A 21,196-nucleotide genomic window follows, 5' to 3' on the forward strand; every position below is an offset into this window, starting at 1 on the left:
ATGGTGGCCTATTGTTTCAACAATTACATGTTGGTGCACACACATGTTTTAAAAAAATTGACTTATGTGGGTGTGTAACCATTAACCAATGTATATTGAAGACTGAATTATATAATCGATTGAAGCATGTGATTATCAAAGGCAATTGCAAATATTCTAAACTAATTTTTGTTACTAATTTTTTTTGCTTTATAATTTACATGTATAAATATAACCAGGCTAAAATATTACTTTTACTTTTGTGTGTATAAATATAACCAAGCTATCTTAGAATTTTTATCATATCATGTTTATTTTTACTTTGTTTTTCTTATTTATTGGATTTTCCTTGGTCAAGATTGACCTTGCAAAATGTAAGCTTATCTAGTTTAGGAATATTTTTTACATTGGCTGATGATATTTAATTTATGTTTAGCTGATGAAGAAATTATGAGATTAAACCAATGTTCAAAGGCATGGTTGTTAATAACTTTGGACCTACAAGATTTAGAGATGAAGCAGGAAGTCATTAAGCAAGGAATAAAGTATTTGAAAGATTTTAATAAGTAGAACTTCTTTTTTATTTTAATTAATTATTATTTTTGAACAAATGTATTTCTTTATTTCTATTAATTATATGTATTGTTGTATTATGAGCAAGTCCAAGGACAAGGCTTTAGGCCTTATTCTTTTGGAGTAACCTTTGAATTTCATAATTAATTGTTTTGTTTTGATGCTAAGCAAAAAAGTGAAGTTACCATGTCAGCTTTTCTGCTTATATAAATTGATAGTTTTGTTTGATTGAACTTGGATCATTTGAAGGTTTTTTTTTTTTTTTTTTTTTTGACAGTTTTCTTTATTGAGATGTGTTATAATTCAAACTTAATGTATATTTCCCATTATCTCCGTTTTTATTTTTCACTATTTCAGTGCTGTGTATGTGCTATACTCAATTTTCTTTTCTAAATTTGCTGTGAAAAAAATGATTTGACTTAATTTCAATTCAATTTATTTTCCATTTTTATAATTATTCAATCTTTGCTGTGAAGTGTCATAGTGTTTGGGTTTTTTCCCCCGTTTCCCCCATTAATTTACATGTAAGGGTTTGTTGTGGCTTGAGCCACATTGTCTAAGGAAGTTAAAACACTTTAGTGAGAGTTATGTTTTGTTTATGTGTCCATATGTATGTTTTATTCTTTGGTTGATTTATTAATTATTTCTCTTGATGTGCTATATCATAATAGGTTGATGTGCTATATCATAATAGGTTGTTGGTGGTTGCATTTTCATCATGATCGGAAGATGAAGATGGAGATTACCTTTATCAATGATAGAAATTACCCTAATTACCTGCTGTGTCTTCGTCATTATCACAAGATGTAGATAGACTCTTTTTTTTCCTTCCCAAACCTCATCTTGCTTGACAAACCTTATATTTATCTATTTATACCATATATATTTATCTTACATTTTAAATTGATTCTATAATTCATTATAACATTTGTATATGTTTATTGATTTCTTATGTATATAATTTTTATGTTCGGTCGTTCTATACAGCTTTTTTAGAATTGTTATAAAACATTGTTTCCGTAATTAAAGTTTAAATTCAAAATCCCTTTGAATATGCTTATGATGACTCCCTTTGTACTCCTACTGATGGCAACATTGATTTTCGGACAGTATATGGGGTTCCAGCATGAAGGGCATAAGATATAGCCAGAGATTTGAGTTTTGTATTTGCTAGAGACTCTGCTTTGAGTTTGCTGGCAAGAAAAAGGGAAGGGGTAGCCATGGTTCATGGGGTTTTGGATGGTTCACTGACTACATTGTTCAGTTCCAAAGCCAAAGGAGTTGATGGATTTAGCAATTTTTGGAGAAGATTAATATGAACTAATTGTATTTGATTGATGACAGTATAGACTTCATTATTATTCATATTTCTTTTTCATCATGCGGTTTAGTAGCTTCATGAAAGTACAAATTTAAAAAAACCATGAATCTAAATATTTATGAGGATTGAAAAAATTAACTTAGGGAAAACAATTTGTTTCCCATTGCTTTAAGTTTTACATTTAGTTTGCTTTAAAAAGGTCCAATAGCATCACTTAAATAATAAAATGAAATATATTTTTTTATTGTTTTATCTAATTCTATCCTCCTTGTGATAAACCCAAAAAGACAAAAAAGAAATTGACCAATAGTATCACTATAATTAATCATTCCCATATGGTAATACCAAAATACAATATATACGAGTTTATTAATATAAAATATATATACTGCTAAGTTTTGTTAATGAAATTTTCTGGTTAATAATATGAATTTAGACTTAACTGTGCCTTTTAAACATGAATAAACTCATGATTAAGAATATATCCATTCTCGTGCGATAGCACAGGCTACATTTTAGTTTATTTATAAAGTTTAAGGCACAATTATTTGTATTGATATGAAGGACACATGATTGTTGTATTTGAGCACATATAGCCTTATTTAATTACATACATGTATATATTTTTTTGAGCATGTATGAACTTGATTGGATTTTAATGTGTTTAATCCATATATATGCTTTGTAATATTTCTTTGGATGAAATATATGTTACATGCCTTAGTTAAACATACTTGAGTTGTCAAAAAATTTGGAATGCACAAGAGTCTATTATGAGTGCTTATTAAGTAAGTAAGGATGAGGCATTAGAAGAATGAAGTTGAGAAATAATTCAATGAATGCAATAAGTTCTTGATTACCATAGAACTTGTGGGAGGAAGCTATTATTTCCATTTTATTTGTTCATTGAGATGCCTTAAAAGAAACCACTAAGACACCTTGTGAATTATGGAAAGAGTGATCGTCTTTCCATAAATTATAAATTCTTTAAATGTGGGGGTGTTTGATGAAGGTGGTGATTCCTATTCTTAAAGGATAAAGAACCATTGATTATGTTTTCATTGGTTATCGTCATAACAATAGTGCATAGTGCTTTCTAATTTATGAATCTATTATTTTTATATACATGACAATTAATTAGAATATATTTCAAGTGTTAAACTTTTTTAAAGAAAGTTTGAGTCTATGTTTAGTATCTCTCATGATCAAGAGTTGATGGAAGAGAGGTTGAGCCTAAGTGTAGTGAAAGGACAAACGTCATGATTGTTTGGTCCAAATTTTCTAATTTATATACTAGAAGATGAACTTAAAGCTTCAAAGAAGCAAAATCCTAAAGTGCCTTCTTGGAAAAGAGATTGTCAATAGTGCAATAAATCCATCTTTGAAATCTATGCATAGTAATTGGTGGATCTACCACCTAAGAGTTTGAGAGTTGATGGAATTATTGACTATTACAAGGAAAGACTTGTTGTAGAAGGCTATAAAGAAAAAGAAGATATGAGTTTTCTTGATACACAATAAACCAAAGGGGTTTATGGTTCTTGTACAAGGAAACAAAGTATGTAGGATTGTTAAATCTTTGTATGGATTGAAGCAAGTTTCAATGCAATGACATGAAGAATTTGACAACGAGATGATGTCTAATGAGTTTAGATTTAATGCGACTAGTGTGTAATGTGAAATATGCTATGTTGTCACTACAAAAAATTGGACCTATAGTGGTGTTTGCTATAGTGGCGTTTCACAAACGCCACTATTGTACCGTCACTACAGACCTATAGCAGTGTTTACTCTACAAACGCCACTATAGCCAAAAAACCACCAAAAAAAATTTGATTACCAAAAATCAAAAGAAATTTTTTTTTTTGACGTGAAAAAGTTTTTTTTTTAATTGAATTAAGATTGTAATTAAATTAATATTACAATTTTAATTAAATTAAAAGATACAAAACAAAATACATAAATAAAACAAAATACAAACACTATAGCTATCTATCCCAGCAAATTCAAAATGAAACACAAACCCACCTAAAAAAATTCAAAAACAAACACAACATGCTCACATCCAAAAATTAAAAAAAAATTTAAAAAAAAAATAGCAACTCCAAATACAAACACTATAGCTATCCCAGCAAATTCAAAATGAGACACAAACCCACCTAAAAAAATTCAAAATCAAACATAACAGGCTCACATCCAAAAAAAAAAAAAAATAGCAACTCCAAATACAAACATTATAGCTATCCCAGAAAATTCAAAATGAGACACAAACCCACCTAAAAAAATTCAAAATCAAACACAACATGCTCACATCCAAAAATTAAAAAAAAAAAAAATAGCAACTCCACCCCACGAAGCAAAGTTGACAGCAAACAAGGAATAGACCAAAACTATTATCAAAAAATAAATAGACCAAAACAATCATAAATTTTTTTTTATTTAAAAAAATGCTTACCTGCAACTATACAACCAATGGCTTCAAACACTATCTACAAATTTGAAAAGAATCGGTAAGCTGCAACACCATCTACAAATCCAAAATCCAAAAATATTAACACCACCACAAATAAAACAAAAGAAATAAAATTAAAATTTAGAGGAAGAGAAAAGAATCAATTCAGGTATGAAGTGAAAGAAGAGTGAAAGAAAAAGAAAAGAAGAAAGATGGAGGAGTGGAGATAAGGGAGAAAAAGAAGGAAAAAAAAAAAAAAAAAAAAAACAACAAAAGAGAAAGGAAGTCTGAGACTTGGCATGGAGAGTTAAGGGAGAAAAAGAAAGAAAGGAAAAAAACAAAAAAAAAGGAAAAGAGAAAGGAAGTTTGAGGCTTGGCGTGGAGATAAGGGAGAGATATGGGAGAGTGGGGATAGGTGGGGGTTTTAATGTTTTTTAAAATATATATATATATATATATATAAATGATATATCCACAACAATTTTACAACAAATTTTAAGTGGCAGGTTGTTACTGATTGTTATTGTTGGGGCAAAAAAATAATCTTAGTGTTAGGTTCAAATTTGAACTAATAACAACTAACCACCTATGATTTGTTGTAAAAATATTGTGAAAACGTTGGGAACGGAGTATCTCTCATACATAAAAAAAATAATATATGTATATATATATATATATAAAGAGAAATGATATATCAACAACATTTTCCCAACAAATTTTAAGTGGTAGGTTGTTACTGATTGTTATTGTTGGGGCAAAAAAGTAATCTTAGTTATAAGTTCAAATATGAACCAATAACAACTAATCACTTATGATTTTTTGTCAAAATATTGTAAAATTATTGTGAACGTAACATCGGTCATTTAAATATAAATATATAATAATATATACATTTAAATAAATATATATTTATATTATATTCAAATATTTTGGAATATGCCATAGAATATTCTAGGCATATTCCATTACGTGCGCTGAAACTCATTCTTTTTTTTTTCCCGAAATATTGTAGAATATGCACTTTTGGACCTATAGTGGCGTTTGGCGTTTGGGAAACGCCACTATAGGTCCTATTCAAAACGCCACTATAGGCCCCTATTTTAATTTTTAATTTTTAAATTTTTTTTTTTTTTTTTTTTGTGTTTGGCTATAGTGGCGTTTGTCAAACACCACTATAGGTCTTTTTTCTCCTCTAGCTTTTATTACAAAAAAGCGAACCCAAAAAAAAAAAAAAAAAAAAAAATTTGAAATACAAAATGCTTATAGTGGCATTTGTCAAACGCCACTATAGGCCCGACCTAATCGGGAAAAAAAATAATAATAAAAAGTGCCTATAGTGACGTTTTACAAATGCCACTATAGGTCGTTGGAAACGCTATTATAGATATGCCTATAGCAGCGTTTATAGAAAACGCCACTATAGGTCCAATTTTTTGTAGTGCATTATTGGATATGCTCATGTAAGTGTTGTAGATGTAATACAAGAAATGAAAAATTCTAATACATCTAATAGACTTGTCTTGTCCCAATCACATGAGAAATGTTATGACAGTCTAGTGAGAACACCTTATACAAAGAGCATATGTATTTTTAGGAAGTCAATAAATCTAAACAGACATACATGGTTGGATACTAGTGCCTCCTATTTGTATATATTGGTAGGGCAAAAAGTTATGGTAGGTTTCTACATATTTATTGGAGACAATACCATGAGGCAGTTGCTCTCAAATGGAAGCATTTCCAGATTATAAAACGGATCTGTAATCAATTGTTTATGTGGAGAGCAAATAAATTGCATGTTCATTGAGGGGAATGTGGTTAAAGCCCATTACCTAATAGTCTCCGGGATGGCAACCCAACCTAACTGATTGGAGATCCCAAGATCTAGGTTCAAAGGGACAACCGAATCGTGGAAACTATTTTTATCACTATGGAGATAACATCTCCTTCTCATTCCTATGATGAAATAGTGATTCCTGTAAGCGATGTTCAAGGTAAGCTTTACTTTTAATGATTCTTATTAATAGGCCAAGAATGTATTGACCCCTTGTGATGAATTAACAAATTAATTTGCCAAATTAATTAATTAATTAAATTAGCATGCAATACGCTTGGTAGCACAAACAAATCACCAATTAACTAAATGTAGCAGAAATTAAATTGACACGGTGATTTGTTTGCGAATGGGGAAAACCTGCATTGCAAAAATCCTATCGGGTGATTTTAAGGTCACTACTCCCGAGAATTCACTATTATCACAACAAGCGGTTACAAGTAAAGGAATTCCAGTACCTTATACCAACCTACAGTTGAACCCTTACCCCGATATCCAATTGGACTTGTTTTGTAGTGACAATCTCTCCTTTTTAATGCACGGCTCCTAGTACGTGACTAACCAATTCAATGCACGGATCCTAGTACGCGGCTTACTCATCAACTTGAGAAAGATGTTACCTGTAAAGTTCTTCAATTCATTAACATGATGAAGATCATGAAACTCCTTGGTTACAAAACCCTACGGTGTACAAACACAGCAGCTTCTTCAAGAGAAAGATGAACTAGGACAAATTCTATCTTCGGTCACAATTTGCATGAACACAACTTTGCTTCACACTCGCGCAACTGTGCAACCTTTGACGACTCTTAAAATAATCCTTATATATGTTTAGGGTTGTGAGAAAAGAAAATTCAAACATATACACACGAATTAGATGAAAATCATAACTGAAAATCTGTTTTTCATAAACCTCGATAGATAGCTTATCTATCGAGAAGCTGTCGAGCATCGGGCTAGAACAGCTTTTTAAACCTCGATTGATACTAACTGTCAAGTTTTAAAATTCAGCACTTCTTCACTTGATTCTTAGACAGATTTGCATGGCTTTAACACTTAATCTTGAAACCTTATTCTTTGAAGCATTAAACACATCTTAGATCTACTCAATTATAAGTAAAGTGCGTTTTGTCAAAGGATTAGCCAATTCTAATTTGACATATGTTTCTAACATTAAATCACATATGTCCTAACACTTATATCTTGGAATTCCAAGTGACGTATAGTAGGATACTCTTAATAAGAGTCACCTATATGAGTGTGAAGTGGGCCGCTTCCATGAGAGTTTCAATGCTAAATTTTCTAAAGCACTTCATGAATTTACCAAGATATGTTTAGGGTCGTAATGAAAACAACTATAAGAACGAAATATGTCCAAAAAGGAGTTGTGTGAATTCTATTGTCTTGGTATACACAAACGTCTAACAGTTCAAAAACATCGTGTTCACTGATTAGCTAGTATATCCGATAGTGTTTCACAAAGGAAGGTTCAAAGCCAAAAGCCACCTCTCTCGATACAGTAACTTTTCTTCTACTCTTTCTGTGTCTGCATCATCATTTGCATTGTGTTTATCAATTTCTATTCATGTGGGGGATTGTTGGAAAAATAGTATGGAGTGAATAAGGGGGTGTTTGGTTTGTGTTTTTAAACAACCATTTTCAGTTTTTAAACAACATTTCACGCATTTCAATGCACTTTTTTACCCACACGTATTTCCACAAATGTTTTTAAACAACAATTTTCAGTTTTTAAACACATGTATCAAACGGCCCCTAAGAAATTGATGTTTTCTATGTTCACTTAAAGATGTTATTAAATGTGGAAAAAATCCTGAGTCCCACATAGGAAAGGAAAGAGATGATATATGAGTTTATATGCTCATGAGTTCGACATTGGGTTGAGTCTTTGGCATATGTGGACTGGGCCTATTTTATAGACAAAAAAAAAAAATGCCTTTATTTTTTATATATAATTTTTATTTTGAGAATTTAATCTATAAGTAGATAAAATAATTTAGTCAATGTTTTTTGTAAAAATTAGAGTTATATTTTTATAAGATTATCATTTAATTTTGTCTCTATATAAACGTAAGGATGTAGAGATATTTTTGAAAAAAAAAAAAATCCAAACAAGAAAAGTCCAAATAGTAGTATAGAAAAGTAAAGGGGCCAAAATGGCCAAATACCACAAATTTTTGAAATATTTTGTAAAAAAACACTGTTTCAGAACTATATAGGGAAATACCACTTTTTATGGAACTCGAGTTTCTTAAACTCGAGTTTCTAGGAGTTTTGCCACCGTGGCATTGCTGAGGTGGAAATTGGGCCATTAAAAAAAATCATGTGGTACTCGAGCATGGTAAACTCGAGTACCATGCAACACAATACTCGAGTATACCAGGCTCGAGTACCATACAACACAATACTCGAGTGTACCAGGCTTGAGTACCATTTTATAATAAAATGCTGTTTTTTTATTTTATTTCTAAGGTACTCGAGCTCACCAAGCTCGAGTACCTTGTAAGGAACTCGAGTAAACTCGAGTTCCTTATAACTTTTTTTTTTTTTTTTGTTGGGATTATTGACAAATAAACATAAAAATAAAAATAAGTAGCTTTTTTTATGTTTTTATTTATTTAAATATAAGCATTGTAAAATATAGAGATTTTAATTTCAAAATATGAATTTAATTTCTACATTAAGTAAAACTGTTCACTGTTTTCTCATAAAATTTTTCCTGGGGGTGTTACCCCCGGACCCCCAAGAAGCTTGTCCATGAGCGCTCCGGCTTGGGCCGCTCCATGGACTAAGCCTCAAAAAATCTCTCATTAAAAATCACACAACATTATTCGAGTTGGGTCGGGTCGTCAACATGAATCAAATGATACCCTTAAAAGTGTGGATGAAATGTTTTATAATGCTTAAATTTATAAAAGATATTAGTGAAAGTTCCATGCGTTGCATGGCTTTAATCCTGAATTTTCTTTAAATATTTTTTTGAGAAATTATAACTAAATGAGTTATTATTACATAATTTTAGAATTATTTTCTAACTATATATAAGACAATTGATGATTATGTACATTCAACTTTTACAAATCTAAAGATTAACTGTTCATTAGTTTTGGCTAAGTTTATATGAAATCATTGTGTCATTTTTTCCCTGCTGTTTTTTGTTGCTACATATGATTCTTGTGCTTTGGTTGGACATTTCATCCACACTTTAAGGGTATTATTTGATTCATGTTGACGACTCGACCCGACTCGAATAATGTTGTGTGGTTTTTAATGGGAGATTTTTTGAGGCTTAGTCCATAGAGCGGAGGCTTGGGCCGACAGGCCCAAGCCGGAGCGCTCATGGACAAGCTTCTTGGGGGTCCGGTGGCAACGCCCCCAAGAAAAATTTTATGAGAAAACAGTGAACAGTTTTACTTAATGTAGAAATTAAATTCATATTTTGAAATTAAAATCTCTATATTTTACAATGCTTCTATTTAAATAAATAAAAACATAAAAAAAGCTACTTATTTTTATTTTTATGTTTATTTGTCAATAATCCCAACAAAAAAAGAAAGAAAGTTATAAGGAACTCGAGTTTATTAAACTTGAGTTCCTTACAAGGTACTCGAGCTTGGTGAGCTCGAGTACCTTAGAAATAAATAAAAAAACAGCATTTTATTATAAAATGGTACTCGAGCCTGGTATACTCGAGTATTGTGTTGCATGGTACTCGAGCTTGGTATACTCGAGTATTGTGTTGCATGGTACTTGAGTTTACCATGCTCGAGTACCACATAATTTTTTTTAATGGCCCAATTTCCACCTCAGCAGTGCCACGGTAGCAAAACTCCTAGGAACTCGAGTTTAAGAAACTCGAGTTCCATAAAAAGTGGTATTTCCCTATATAGTTCCGAAACAGTGTTTTTTTACAAAATATTTCAAAAATTTGTGGTATTTGGTCATTTTGGCCAAAGTAAAGGTGGATGCCAAACAGTGTTAAGATATACATGACTTTGAAATTACCAAGTTTGTGAGCGGGGAAACTTGCTGGAATTGACTAAACACTACACGTAGGATTAGGAAATGAAATGGGCCGTTTGTTTAACACTTAAAATAGTTATGATTCAGTTAAAAAAAATAGTTTTGATTCAATTACGGCCGCTGGTTATCAGAAAGAGACGTATTTCTTAAGTTAAGAATCTTAATGCACTTGGCAAGATGCTTGATACTCTGAGTGACTAATTAGTGCATGGGGGGTCAGTTAGCACAGCATTTAATAAAAAGTTGATTACTTGCAAGCTTCTCTAATCTCTTACTTATCAATGATAAATCATAATTTGCTTTTTTTTTTTTTTTTTTTTTTCTTGCAATTCTTTTATTACTATATAATTCCGGTATTACTACTTATTATTGTGATGACAAATTTGGCCGACAAACAAAATTTTCTTTTTAGATGCTATAAAATTTTAATTTATAATATTTGCTTTACTATTATTGACAATAAAAGACTTTACAATTAGTGGCTTAGTACCATACAAAAAAAAACACCATATCATGTATCGATGATGGTAACTCCCATGATAACATGACATATAGAATATGAATTTTGAAAATTTAACACACACACACAAAAAAAAAGAAAAAAAAAAGAAAAAGAAGGGTCTCACCTAACCCTCTCAATTTTCTACAATTTTTTTTGCTAAACCTCTCAATTTTCTACTTATAAATAGATTTACTGCATTGTTGTATTTTCACTCTAATGTTTATAATTAAAAGCTTAAAACACTAAAAAGATATGACTTTAAAGACAGGGTTAATCTTGCTGCTTTTGTAACCAACAAAGGAGTTATGGAGATCTAATATCTTATAGATATTCTACAAGCAATAAAGACAATGATATACTTCTTGTAGCAATATAAAATAAAAATGAAGTCACTATTAGAAAAAATAAGAGTTATGAATTAGTAATTTGATAGTTGCGCCTTAGAGAGGGAATTTAAACCATATATGTCTTCATTAAAAAAACTAGAAATTGATAATCTAAAAAAACTAGAAATTGGTAATTGAGATACAGGCTATTGACAAAAATAGCTAGGTTGTCCAGACCCGACCCAGACCTGCCGGCCCAACAAACCCGCCCAATTTCAACCCAATTTTAGCCCGAACCGACGCTCCCGTCGGTCGGTAACGGGTTTTCGCGCCAAAGACCCGACACCGACAGGTCGAGTGGCAGGTTTTCTTCTTCAAAACTCGAGACACTCGACCCGATCGATGTAATATACAAATCCAACAACTCCGGCAAGATCAAGCTCAGATTCAAGGAGATCCGGCGAGATCTCAACCATATTTGGTGAGATCCGGCAAGATTCGAGGAGATCCAAGCTGATTTCAACGAGATCTCGACCATACTTGGTGAAATCTGGCGAGATTCGAGGAGATCCAAGCTGATTTCCGGCGAGATTCTAGGAGATCCAAGTTGATTTCCGCTAGATCTCGACCATATTTGGTGAGATCCGGTGAGATTCATGGAGATCCAAGCTTATTTCGGCAATTTTTGGAGCAAATGTACTGAGTTTTTGAAGATTCCAACGACTCTTTTGAAGATTCCGGCAACGTTTGTAGAACCCAGTGACTCTCTGAACCGACCGAACCGACTAAACACTACCCAAACCTGAAACTGACTCGACTGATTGACGCTGACGGTCGGTTTCAGGTCCCTCCGCCATCCACAAGACGCCGGCGGGTCGGGTCAAAAACCGACCCGTGGACAGCCCTAAAAATAGCATTATCATTTATGAAATAAAAGTTTTATGGGTGACGAGAAAGTGAGCAAGCTCACGGCAAACCCACCTCCCCAAGCTCGCCGGAGGACCTCAATTTCACACGCCTCCACCAGAACGAGCCTCGATGCTCATAGCGGCATAGCCATGAAACCCACCGTGTCAATCCAAACAGCCACGGTTTCTTGTTTTGCTATGCCAATCTTAGCTGTGAAACCCACAGTTTTAGTCCAAACCCATGTTGGGGAAAGATGCGAAGAAGGAAAGACAAAAAAGTGGTATTTGACGTGTGATTTTTCTAACCTGCTTGCCACGTGTCTTTTATCGGTGTAAAAACATGAGAGAACTGGAGATGTATAACGGGAGGGGAGCCGCCCCGTTTTTTCTCTTTTTCTTTCCTTCTCCTTTCTCACTTTCACGCCTATGGGTCTCACTTTCACGCCTCTTCTCTCTGCTGCACTGCTGGTACTCTCTATCTCTCTCTAGAAATTTATTTTATTTTAAAACTAAAACATGATTACATATACATATACATATATGTTAAACTATATATAGATATACATACATGGCGGTCGGTTCGGTTACACATCGGAATGCAAAGCCCACAATCGCTCGCCGCACCAGCCGTCATCGGTACTCGCAAATCGTCTCCGATCACCGCGCCATACACCTCCGGTGAAGCTCAAATGGGTGCGGTTCGGATCAGTGCAGACCGGTTTTGTCAGCTGCGGGCAGAAGCTGAACAGGCCTAAGTCAACAACTAAGTCACCACCACAAATTTTTTTTAATTTTTAATTTTTAATAGAAAAGTCACCACCACAATTAATTAAGGAAAACGGATCGTTTGTATCCTTTTCCAATACGAAGGTCAGATCCTTATCGTTATTGTTGTATCATAATTGGTTTCTTAAAAAAAAAAAAAAAAAAAATTAAATAGGTTAGATCGGTTCTGCCGTTTATCCTTAAAAAAGAAAAAAAGAAAAAAGGTTAGATTGGTGTTGTTGTATCATAATTGAAAGAGATTTCTTTTACAGTCCTATTCCTAGTCGTAAACCTAATCCTGGCTTCACAAGGAAAAAACAGTCGGTGTTGTGTTATTATTTATACCCTTCGTTTCTCGAATTACAGAGACAGTTCTTGGAACAAATCGATCTCTCTAAGTCCATCAAGCTGCGAACTTTCTCACTTGGGCTTTAAAGTCTGTCAAATTTCTCATCTGGGCGTGTCTTGGTTTTGAGATCTGGTGGAGATCTTTGCGTTTTGGGGCAAAGAATTCAATTGGGGTTTCTTGGAAATTCAGTCTGATCGCTTTGTTTGAGGTAAGTTCAGTGTTTTATTGTTGAGAAATTGAGAATTGACAACTTTTTTTTTTTTTTTTTTGTTCTATCACTGCATTAGAATTAAGATATTTATTTAGTTAATTTCACACTGAGATCATGTAGTCCACAATATCTCTGGCTTACACTCTGACAAAAGTATTGATCTTTCCTTGCTTTATATTGTTGACATCAATTTGGTTTCTCTAATTTTGCATCTTTTTAATTTTTATTCAAATTTAAGGAAACAGTAAATTTTTTATTTAGGAAATGGAGAAGTCAGTGCTGCCTCTGCCTTCTGACAAGGTAAAAATTCGGTTTCCTCTTATGTAGTTGCAATTTTTTTTTCGAAAGATCATATCTTTCAAAACAAAAATTTACCTCTTCTTAATATGTTAAGAAGAGGTATATTAGTTAGAACAAACTGTGTATAAAGTTGAATCCTTTACTGAACTTTTCTCCTTTAATATGTTAAGGACTTGAAGGACCTGATAAGCCAGTTGCCAGATGATATCCTTGTCCATATGTTGTCTTTCTTGACTTTGAAAGAAGCAGTCAGAACTTGTGTTCTTTCGCACAGATGGAAACATCTGTGGCCATTTTTCAGAGGTAGTTTAAACTTTGATGATCCAGATACTATGTGGGACATTGCTGACGAAAAGAAAAAAATGAAATTTGAAAGGAAAAAGTTTATAAAAAGGGTGAACCGTATTCTAAAATTACTCCGAGGCTCAAATTTAGATGAATTCAGAGTTTGTTTTGAGTTTGATAATAATTTTAAAGATCTGATTGATGGATGGGTTGACTCTGCAATCTCAAAGGGAGTTAAGAGGCTTGAATTGGACTTTTCACCAACAGAGGCATGCGAAGGTGCAAAGAGTTATACATTTCCACATGATCGTTTTACTAGCGTCGAAACTTCTGTTGGAGTATCTTGCATCAAGTCCCTAACGTCCCTCACTCTTCTATACGTAAATGTAACTGGCGAGCTTCTCGAGCATATCCTTTCCAACTGTCCCCTGCTTGAAAGATTATATGTCAGCCAGTCTACAGACCTAGTAAATCTGAAGATTTGGGGTTCATCACTGCGGTTGAAGTACTTACACATAACACAGTGTATATATTTTAAAAGTATTGAGATCTATGCTCCAAATCTGGAGTCGTTTGGCCTCGTTGGTGGAATAAAAGAAACGCATGTTAATTATGCACCCTGTCTTCTAGACCTACACGTAGGAGGACCCAAACCTTTGCAGTATGCAATTTGTCCGCTGTCAAGCTACCTTTCTCAGCTACAGAGTTTGGTGCTGAACATTTGGATCTCTCGTATGGTAAGTACTTTAAAACATTTTTCAATTTATTGCATTTATGTTTATATGGTTTGATTCTCAAAAAAAAAAAGTTCATATAGTTTTACACAATGTTCTCTCATCTCTCATTGGTACTTTTCAGCAAAAATTGGAACTCCCCACAATTCAAACGTTAACCAATCTTAGACACCTTACATTGAGAGTTCTTGCATCTGATAGAGAAAGCCTCATCGGTTTAATACCACTGATAGAAGCGGCACCTTTTTTACAGAAATTTACGTTAGTGGTAAGTGGTAACTATTCTTACTTTATAGCTTGCCACTTTGTATTGATTGCTTCTTTCTTTATTTGGTGATGCTATTTGGCCATTAATTATTGGATCATGGTTTTTTTATTTTTTTTATCTTTTTAAATGCTATGAGCATTTATATTGTTCGTGTTTTTATTTATTTTTATAATATATAAGAGCATTTTATGCACCCAACACTTTTTTTAATATATAGGCTTTAAAAGGGTTTTGTCCTTGTATGCACCTAAAATGCAATTACCTGTGAAATGTCCTCTTAACGGTATTACATTTATAAGTTGTTTATTTTTTACTGTTAATACTATGTCCATGACTGGCCTCTCCTAGAAGCATATAGGCCACCTTCTAAAATTACTGGAGACACTCGTTCATTAAAAATCTATTTAAAAATCGATTTCAGACGTGAGGTTGGAATAGGTTTGCTAGATCTAGGAAATTGCTTTAATTTGATGTGATAATGTGTGTGGATATTTCATGCACACTGGCTATTTGTCAAGGATGTATTTTCAGACTTATGAGAATTTTTTGATGCGTTGTGGCTCCTAAATCAGGGTTAACCTATTTGCTTACAATATTTCTGAGTTAATGTCTTCTGAAGTTTTACTTGGCTTGACTTACATCTTTTTCTTACTTACTATAAAAGCTGAGTTTTGAATCACATCTGTCTCTGTGCTATACCTGAATGTTGTGTTGCACACGGAAAACCACCCAACCTTCCCTTGTAATATATGAGATGTAGCAATTCATAACGGGTGGAGAAAGGGTTACAGGTTACTTGGTTAGGTGGGTGGATTCACAATTGGTTTGATGTATTTGCTGTGAACCATTCTATCACTTCCAATTTAATATTTGGAGTACACTTGTTGCAGCAAGTCAGCTTTTTTAGTGCTATAATCGTACGGTTAACTTTCTAATCAAAATTAATTGGCTTGCCTAACATTCTTTGCCAATAACTTTGGTCTATAACAAAGAGTTTATCTTGCATATGATTCTTATTCTGTTTCTTAATTGCAGTTGTCCTGGGGTGAACCCATGATAGATAGAGAATTAAGGAAGGTGATGAAACGTCCTAATAAGCATCTCAGGGAGGTGGAAATAATAGGATTTGTGGGGCGTCCAATAGACATTGACCTGACTATTTACTTGCTCGAAAGTGCCATCAAGCTTGAGAAGATTGTTATTACTCCTCGTTGTCCGGCTCTTTTGGGAACCCCTTGGGAGTTTAATCAGATTGAGAAGAATGAACGTGCAATAAAAGCTGCCAAGCAGCTCAAGAAATATCTACCCCGTGGAGCTGAATTACTTATTCTGTAGGCATCATCATTACTAATATATATGCATACTACTAATTTGTTGTTGAAAAGTGATGATTTTCTTTTAATGTTTTTCATTGTATTATTAGTTTTGTAACTTTCTATTATTTAAGTGAATGATGGGAAAATAAGAACTTTATTGTGTCTTAGGCTGCGTTTGTTTCGGCATTAAAAGGAATCCGGAAAATATTTTACACCACGGGGTGTGTTTGGGAGTGGTCGGAAAATTTTAGTCAAACGGAAAATGATTTTCGTTGACCGTAAAATATCAAGCCTTTCGGTGTAAAATCAATTCCACTTCTATTTTACCTTCAAACTAATTACACCCATTTTCAGCCTACCTCTGAGAGCGTCGCCTAAAGCATCGTCGAGATCGCGACCCAAGGCTCACCGCTGTTCTCGTTCTCGACCCAAAGCTCATTGACACCGCTGAGATCGCAACCCAAAGCTCATTGCCGTTCTCATTCTCAACCCAAAGCTCATCGGCGCTGCCGAGATCGCGAACCAAAGCTCACCGCCGTTCTCGTTCTTGACCCAAAACTCATCGGCCCTGCCGTTCTCGTTCTCATTCTCGCCATCGTTCTCGTTCTCGACCGCCTGAAGCACCGCCATTCTCTTTCCCTCAATCTGTCACTCTTTCCCTCCGATCTTATTCTTTCTTCCTCTTGCTCAATGTTATTATTTTGATTTTTGGTTGGGTTAAGTGTATATTTTGAAGTTTTCTGTAATAAAGTTTGTTTGGATGCTAAGAAAATGACTGAGAAAATGTGAAAATTTTGTAGGAAAATAGCATTTTTAGAATGTTACCAAACATCGAAAATCGTTTTCCGGACTATTTTCCATTGCACAACCAAACACCCGAATTTCATTTTCCTTACGGGAATTCACTTTCCCTTGCATTCATTTTACACTCAAAATTCGATTTACATTCAACCAAACGCAGCCTTAATTTTGTAAATTTCTGTAAAAATTGAATGATGGGCAAATAAGAACTGGCGAGCGTTGACAATCGCCATATCTAGTGAGATCTCTCTAAATTTGGTGGGATCTCAACTCGTGAATAGCCCTGTGATATAGCATTAGGACCTGTTTGGTAGTGGTGCTCAAGTATTATTGTTTAAAATGATGTGAAAACTATAGTTTAAAAATGTTGTGAAAATACGTGTTTAAAGTACTAATAATGCAAAAAATGTGTTTGAATGTTTCAAATAACATATTTTAAAATATGAAAAAATATAATTGTGTGTTTGATATGTGCATATGTTTTTCTTGAAAGTAATGAAAAGAATGTTATTTTATTTAAGGAGAGAGAAAAAGAAAGAAAAAAAATAAGCGAGAAGAACAAAGTGGTGGGTTCATAGGAAAAAGAAAAAAAAGAAAAAAAAAAGAGATTTTAGTCTTGTCAATGGGTCCCATGATTTTCGACTTATTTACAAAAAGATCACTCAACAACATTACTTGAAAACTTACTAAAAACTAAAAACTGGTATGATAAGTTTTCAAAATATATGTTTTAAACACCCTAAATTGAGAATTGTAACTCAAACACTCTTGATAAAAGACTCCTACCAAACATAGTTTTCTTTTTGAGGCCCACAGTTTTCAGTGTTTAAACATTGAAAACTGTTGTTTGAGCTTGCAAACCAAACACACAAAAAACTGTTATTTGAGCATGTAAACCAAACAGGCCTTAATGTGTTTTTCAAAGTTGAGCACTCTTCATTTGGATGAATTATCTTTGTTAGTTGTTTTGAATTGTCTCTTTCATAGTTTGAAGGTAATATAAAACAATATACTCTTGTGCATAATAGATAAGTAATATATTTTCAAAAGGACAAAGCTTAGCTATAAAATTGGTTATAGCCTAAGGCTACAACTTTACTCAATATCTTTTTATGAGAGATAAATTTTGACAAATCCATCATTGGATTACATCTTCTTCTTATATACTCTATGCTTGCAAAATTTCTAAAAAATTGAAGATCTATAGCTATGTCATCAATAAATAGTTTAAATTGCAAATTTTTGTAGTTTAAAATTATGGTGTAAATACACTTTTAGTCCATACATTTTGACTTTTTCCATTTTAGTCCCTACATTTTATTTTTACCACTTTTAGTCCCTAAACCAATTAACGCAGGATATTTAAGTCCTTGAAGCACCATTCCGTTACCAAACTAACGGGGAAACTGACAGATTAATAAAATAATAATAAAATTTCTAACCTTCTTTTTTTAAAAAAAGAAAAGAAAAGAAAAGATTTTCAATTAATTTTGTTTCTCTTTTTTTTGGGAAGAACATGAAGAACATGTTCATGTTCTTTGCGTTCTTCCCTATAATCAATCTCCAGCAAAAAACAAACCTTAAACCTAGATCCTAACCAAACCCCAAACCCATATCCCCAATAAAGCAAACCTTAGCCTTCAAACCCATAAATTTTCTTGGCAAACAAACACAAAAAAAAACCCACTGGAAAAAAAAAAAACCCCAAATCACCACCACCGAATCAAAGAACATGAAGATCAAACCCAAGAAAAAGAATAGAAACAATTGAAATTTGCCACTAAAAAGAAAGATTAAGACCCATGAAAAACAACCCCACCCACGCCGTTCATCAAGCCACTAGATCAAACAACTGAGACCCAAAATCCATCAACCAAAAATTGTACAGTCTTGATCACTAGATCCACCTCTGACCCACTAAAAGCAAGTCCCACTGACCAACGGTTGAACTAAAAAAAAAAAAAAACCCCTTTCATTCGTTGGCCTTGGCCCGTACAACTATAAACTACAAATTGCAAAACCTTACAAAGCAACATAGACAAAGGAAAGCAAATAGCCTCAATCGCCCTTAGGCGACCAATTCAATTCCAAAAAAAGAGAAACCCAAATAGGCAGCTGTAAGAACCAAGTACAAGAACTCTGGGCCTTAGATCCCTTGGGCTCACAATTTATTTGTAGTGGGTTTAAGGATTTCCTACAATGGGTCGTTCTCGGCAGAGAGACTCAAAGCAACACTCAGTTGAAAAGCTCTCTCCTTGACTATTTTCTCTCAATTTTTCTGAACCCCTTCTTCTCCCAACTTTCCTCTATTTATAGCCAAGGTTAGTGGGGAGACCATGATTATGTTCATCGTTAGTGCTATTGAAGGTCCAGTATTATCTGGTTAAAGTGGCTGTTTTAGGTGAGAGGGCGGTGCAGCATTTATGATCTTGGAACTTGGCTCCATTTTCACCGATTGTGTTCGGCGACTCACGTTCCCGAGCATATCATGACCTTCCCGGGTATTGACTCATGCGCTCTACCGGGAAATGTTAACCGTTCAACCCCGGGAGCTTAATAACCAAAACTTGTTTTTGGCCCTAAGGCAGTTTTAAGAAGGGCATAAGGTGACGGGAACTATCTGCTGGGCCTGCGCCCAAGGCTGGTATGGCCTTGGGCCCGGGGCCTAGATGGGTCTGGGCCCAAGGCCTGTATGGGCTTTGGGAGCTCGGTGCCGTACAATAGCCCCCCCTTGATTCATACTCGGTTGCCGAGGAGAATCAAGGAGCTGCCTGGGCTTCTTGACCTTGGGAATCTTTTAGTCTGGGACTTCTGGCTGTCATTTCTCATTAATAGCCATCTCAAAAGACGCGCCGTTTCGCGGCGCCTGGCGCAGACGTCATTATTGCCTGACGGTTCGTGAACCGAAGCGGTGTGCAAATCGGTTACGCCTGGCATTTGCTGGGTCGCTCGTTCGCTGTGCCCATTTATTGTTTGATCAAGCGTTTCTTCTTTCCCCATTTCTGCTGGCTCTATAAATAGTTCTTCTCCAAACGTCACTCCACTTTTCCTTTGCCTCTGATTTTTAGCGCCTACTCTCTGCCGACCACATTTCTGTGTGCTTGCTTGCTCAGCGTTCTTTTCCTCCTTAGAACCCAACGTAAGTCTCTTTTTCCCTTCCTGTTCCTTCAGCTTTGTTTCTTTGATTTTATTCTTGTAGTTTTAGGCTTTATAGATGGGTTATTCTTACCTTCTAGATACCCCGGTCGCTTTGGCCAACTTTAGGAATAAATTTAGTATCCCCAGTGACGTGGACGTGGCTTACTGCCATGAGAGTGATATGGAACTCCACCGAGGGCATAGTACGGCCTTCTTTCCTTTGATGTCCATCTTAGAAGGTGGGGTTAGGTTCCCGGTAGAACCCCTCCTGATAAGCACACTTACCTACTATGGGCTGTGCCCCGACCAGCTTCCCCCCAATTTTTACCGGGTAGTTAGTTGTGTCGGCCAGTTGAACCATACCTTTAACTTACAACTAGATCACCATGATATCAACCAAATGTACAGCCTTTGTGGGAGCAAATCCACAAATTACTACTTAAAGACAAGGGATGCTCGGGTACGGCTGATATCGTGCCTACCCGATTCGAACAGGAACTCCGCCGGGGAGTTTGTCAGGGTGCGCGGCAATTGGTTTGCCGGGGAGATCCCTTGCCCCCTCACACGGCGTGAAGTGGGTTCGTACCTTCCCCTTCTTATAGTTGTTTGAGTAAAAGAAAATCTTTTATTGTTAAAAGCTAACGTGTTATTTGTTCTTCTGCAGACGGCAAAGTGTTTACTCAGGACCTCAGAGCCGTCCACGTCAACGACTTAAACTTCGTCCTTCGTTCCGAGATCTACGTGCACTGGGACGGGCAACTCCGGGCCTCACACCTGATTCTCGGCGTGGAACCGGTTTACTCCACTTGGCAATCATTCAAGCAGGCGTTGATAGTTGACAGCCCCCTGCTCTCGTACATAGACGTCCGGTACGTGAACTTCTTGCCGCCGAAGCTCACAACCGGGGAAGCGAGGGAATTTGGTAGGCGGTTCACTGCCGCGGACGAACGAGTTCCCCTTCGAGACGATTCCGCGGAGCAAGTATCCCGGCGCCTGAGAGAGAGAGCCCACGAAGCTATACAACAAGGGATCCAAGCCCAAGAGCAGACCCATCCCGAGGATCCAACCGCCGAGCATCAACAGCAAGTGACAG

General features: G+C 34.9%; 1 protein-coding gene across 6 annotated transcripts; it reads left to right on the top strand.

Annotated features, from left to right (window-relative positions):
- The first annotated feature begins 12,253 nt into the window (after positions 1-12,253).
- On the top strand, positions 12,254-16,331 carry LOC126702622 (FBD-associated F-box protein At4g10400-like). 6 transcript variants are annotated; one of them, XM_050401381.1, is made up of 7 exons: positions 12,288-12,404; positions 12,495-12,806; positions 13,068-13,258; positions 13,523-13,561; positions 13,732-14,583; positions 14,705-14,848; positions 15,884-16,331. In XM_050401381.1, the coding sequence occupies exons 4-7, from the start codon at positions 13,526-13,528 to the stop codon at positions 16,181-16,183; spliced, it is 1,332 nt and encodes a 443-aa protein (XP_050257338.1). In that variant the 5' UTR covers positions 12,288-12,404; positions 12,495-12,806; positions 13,068-13,258; positions 13,523-13,525; the 3' UTR covers positions 16,184-16,331. The 6 variants fall into 6 exon arrangements, with proteins under 6 accessions (XP_050257337.1, XP_050257338.1, XP_050257339.1 ...); XM_050401380.1 differs by lacking the exon at positions 12,495-12,806 and having other exon boundaries at positions 12,254-12,404; XM_050401382.1 differs by lacking the exon at positions 12,288-12,404 and having other exon boundaries at positions 12,433-12,806.
- The last annotated feature ends 4,865 nt before the right edge of the window (positions 16,332-21,196 follow it).

This window comes from Quercus robur, chromosome 10 (genome assembly GCF_932294415.1).
Source record: "Quercus robur chromosome 10, dhQueRobu3.1, whole genome shotgun sequence".
Taxonomy (NCBI): Eukaryota; Viridiplantae; Streptophyta; class Magnoliopsida; order Fagales; family Fagaceae; genus Quercus; species Quercus robur.